Genomic DNA, 4,400 nt, shown 5'->3' with positions numbered 1-4,400 from the left:
ATCATTACAGCATATATAAGTTACCTAAAGAAATGACTGTGTCATAAAAGAACAATAACAAATGACCTTACTCTGACTACTGCAAGATAGGACTATGATAAAGTTATTTATAAATAAAAAGAACTACCACTGACAATAATGTATCAAACTGAGAAGTTTGAATATTTAAAAAAATATTTTAAAACATTTTAAAAGAAACATGTTTTCAAAAAAATCAATAAAATTATTTGAAAGATCAAATAAAATTTCAATCACGCTGAAAACTTAGTAAGAAACAAATCATTAGGGGAGTCAGATGACTCAGGTCTGCTCTCAAAGGGCGGGCAGATGGTTGCATATTGCGGAATTTCCTCTGACATGATGCAAGCATGAGGGTGCACTTGTTCCCTACTCTTACTATAATATAAAAAGCCACGGGAGCTCCCCATCTGACACAGGTCCTCTGGGACAGCAGAGCTCACAACCGTCTAGGACAAGAGCCAGGAAGAAACCAGAAAGACAGCGCCTTGTGTAAGCATGACTTCCAAGCTGGCTATTGCTCTCTTGGCAGCCTTCCTGCTTTCTGCAGCTCTGTGTAAAGGTAAGCACATCCTTGAAGTTTGCTGTGTCTAAATGTGATCCTCAGATAGAAAGATTATCCTTAATGCCTCGGTAACAGACATCCTTTTATTCAGCAAGAGAAAACCATCTTTGCAGTCATTTAATGTTAAATTGAAGTCTTTAATTTTTTAGGTTATATAAATATAATATTTAGAAAATTGTAAAGTTTGATTTATATAGAGTTCTATTCCTATCATTCATACTCTGTAGTATACATATATTTAACATAAATCTGTAATTTAGAGTATGTTTTATTGGAGGCCACATATACCCATTTTATCTTTTAATACTGAGTAAAAACTCTGGTAATTTTACTCGATGTACTATTTAATTGACGAGCTTCAAACAACCATCAATTGCTCTTTGGCTTAAAGACAGATTATAAACCTTATTGGGATCCCTCTTATGAAATAAATACAGTTTAGAATGTTTATGGTATATATAAACATTTTATATGATATATATGTGTATATATATATATATATATACTTTTAAACATCAAAGATTTTGCTAAAATATAGGACAATCTCTGTGCAACTCACATATATTTCTATTAGTTCTTCCTGAAGGCAATTTTCCTGTTGTTGGATCTTGCCTACCATGAATAACATTGTGGTATCACAGAAGATTATGCAATGTCGAGTAGGAGAAAAAGTACCATGAGGATGTCAACATTGCCCAAAGACAACTCCAAGTGTTTATGTCATTCCATGTTGTCAGGAACGACTGTTTTTAAAACAAAGAGAAAAACTGAGGTCAGGGGCTAGGAGAATATCCAGCCATCAATTTCACGAATAAGTTTGCTAAAGATGTGTTGTTTCCCAAACACACAGTCACCAAATGATCACACTGGAATTAGCAAGGGCGAAGCTAGCTGAGCTATGCCTGTTAATGAAGTCAATTCTTAATTGCTTTTTTCTTTTTTCACAGCTGCAGTTCTACCAAGAATGACCTCAGAACTTCGATGCCAATGCATAAATATACACTCCACACCTTTCCACCCCAAATTTATCAGAGAATTGCGAGTGATTGAGAGTGGACCACACTGTGAAAATTCAGAAATCATGTAAGTAATTTCAAAAGTGATTAGATACTTTACTTTAGTAAACCTAGAATTGAGGAAGGTGGAAGAATCCAGCAAAGTTCTAGGTACTAGGAATACATAGTAAGCAAAACAGAAAGGGAAAATTCTTTGTTTCCATGGCATTTAAATATTGTACCCTCCATGACTCATAGCTAAAAATTAGTTTGGACTTACATTTTATGCCTGTACTTAAGGAACCATGACTTGAATGCCAAAGGGATGTTGGAAACCCATTAAATACTATTTTAATCATATCTCTCTTATTTCAGTGTTAAGCTTGTCAATGGAAAAGAGGTCTGCTTAAACCCCAAGGAAAAGTGGGTGCAGAAGGTTGTGCAGATATTTTTGAAGAGGTAAGTTGTTTTTTTTTTTAAATTTAGATTCTTCATTTATCCTGGGACGTACAGTTCAGAAGTCAACCTATAAATTTCCTGCTGCTGCTGAAAATTTTCTTTTAAGTATCTGCCTCTTTGATTTAAAAAAAAATAGCAGCAATAGTGAGTTTGTTGTACTCATGACTGGGAGATCATATATCTCAGCTTGTCCAGGGAAGTGTGGGTATATGCCTGTGTCCTGTGTCATTAGTATGACTCTCTCTCAATCTCAGAAGTGTTCTGGTTTACATAACTTATCTGATCTCTCTATTTATAGCTGAAAGTATAGAGTAGTTCTAACACATAAATATCTAAGACTCTCTTAATTTCTATATTAAATATATTTTCAAGAACCATACATTCCTTCTTATTTAGAACATTGCTAATTTTAAAACTTTTTATTTTATTTTATTTCTTTTCAGAGCTGAGAAGAAAGATCCATGAAAACAACAACAACAACCAAAAATCCATTTGTCCTTGGTTTCCAAGAATTCCTCAGTAAAGATACCAAAGAAACTTCAAACAAATCTACTTCAATGCCTCATGTACTGTGTAGGTCTGGTGTAGGGTTGCCAGATAAAATACAGGATGCCCAGTTATATTTGAATATTAAGTAAAACAATGAAGATTTTTTTCAATGTCCCACATACATTGTTCCATGTAGGACACACTTATATTTTAGAAATTATTCATTGTGTACGGTAAATTCAAATTTAGCTGGAAATCCTGTTAGTCGTTTTTGTTTTTTGTTAAATCTTGCAACCCTAGTCTGCTGGCCAGGATTCACGAGTCCTTGTTCAACTGAGCCTCAGTTTCTTCTTCACTCCCAAACTGGAGGAAAACATCTCAGCCACTAACCTACCTCACAGAGATGTGAGGGCATGTGGAAGTACTTTAAATTTTATTCAGTTATGTAAATTAGTTTGAAGTGTAACTTATTCACCTATTTATTATTTATATATTTATTTAAGCCTCAAATATAATAATGTTTGTGCATGAATTTGGAGAAATGGAAAAGAAACGTTGTTGATAAGTATAATGATGGTAGTGAATTTATATTTATTTTTTATACTAAGTGATGTATTACAGAACTACTTTGATCAAGGCTGTTATATTATGATCACAGTGGCCAGATTTAGCGAATTAATAGAAAATAAACAAAAAACACATCCAGTTGATTTTTCTTTCAGATAAACAATAAATAATTTTTTAGTATAAATACATCATTATTTATCTGAAATTTTAATTGTGTTGGCAACCCTACTTTTAATATGCCTGGTCTGGTCTTGTCACTGCAAGCCTTATTATGCAGTGCTGTGTTAAATCACCTGAATCCTGAGTTATGACTATCTTTCTCAAAGCAGCAAAAATTCACCAGGGAATATGAATAAAGTAATTTTTTGTTATTTCTTATTTATTTATTCTGAACAATTAGATTCTTATAATTTTATTTAAATTATTGTGTATTTTAACATCAACTTTATTTTTTACTTTAAGATGGTTTTATGTGTTCCCAAAGAGACTCTTTCTACTGTTTTTGATAGTATGAAAATACGAATGTATCTATAAGACATTTAAAATAAAATTAATTGTCAAAGTCATCAGGGGTTTGTCTGTTTTCCTTTGGTAAAGATTTATTGTATTATTCATTTATATTAAAAATCATACTTTGATTTAGAAAACATAAGTGCTTTCCCTTAGTATTTTATATATCATGTGGAAAATTACCAACCTTTATTTGTAGAAAAGCATAACTCCTTTCCAGAGATGGATTACAATCAGTAGTTTCTTCCATAGAATCATGAAAATATTCTCAACTCCCTACTGTATACCATTTTGCTAATAAGGGTGACTTCAGATTTTCAACAGATAGCCTAGGTGTCTGTACAGCTTAACACATCTGGGCACTCAGTGAAAGCGGGAAGAAGGTACACATTATAAGGCACTTCTCAGCTAATTGAGGAAAACTGTACATCTGAGACAAAGAAATTTTAAATATGATTAAAGACAGAGCATATTTGAAAACAAATCAAACAAAACTCTTAAAAGTAAAAACACAGTCTAACAAAAAACTCGGTGGCTGAGTTTTCTAACAGATTTGACACAGCTGAAAAGAAAACTGGAGATTAGAAAATAAACCCAAAGAACTTTATCTGAAATTTAAATCAGAGAGATAAAGAGTCAGTAAATTGGAAAGAAAAATAGAAAGAAAGACATAGAGGATGTCCAACTGGATTTTTACAAGCAGATCCCAGCTCATTTACTATTGCTGTTGGGTATTTTAAGTCCATGGTTTTCTTTTAGAGCTCCACAATTTGGGGTGAGGAAGAGAGTGCGCTCTT

General features: G+C 32.8%; 1 protein-coding gene across 2 annotated transcripts; it reads left to right on the top strand.

Annotated features, from left to right (window-relative positions):
• Positions 1-442: 442 nt before the first annotated feature.
• Positions 443-3,659, top strand: CXCL8 (C-X-C motif chemokine ligand 8; the record flags this gene model as incomplete). Of its 2 annotated transcripts, XM_082653796.1 has the most annotated exons (4): positions 443-580; positions 1,531-1,666; positions 1,954-2,037; positions 2,481-3,659. In XM_082653796.1, the coding sequence occupies exons 1-4, from the start codon at positions 517-519 to the stop codon at positions 2,500-2,502; spliced, it is 306 nt and encodes a 101-aa protein (XP_082509922.1). In that variant the 5' UTR covers positions 443-516. The 2 variants fall into 2 exon arrangements, with proteins under 2 accessions (XP_082509922.1, XP_082509923.1); XM_082653797.1 differs by lacking the exon at positions 2,481-3,659 and having other exon boundaries at positions 1,954-2,041.
• Positions 3,660-4,400: the final 741 nt, after the last annotated feature.

This window comes from Grampus griseus, assembly GCF_964374135.1.
Source record: "Grampus griseus genome assembly, chromosome: 4".
Lineage (NCBI taxonomy): Eukaryota > Metazoa > Chordata > Mammalia > Artiodactyla > Delphinidae > Grampus > Grampus griseus.
This window is presented reverse-complemented; position numbering and strand designations above follow the sequence as displayed.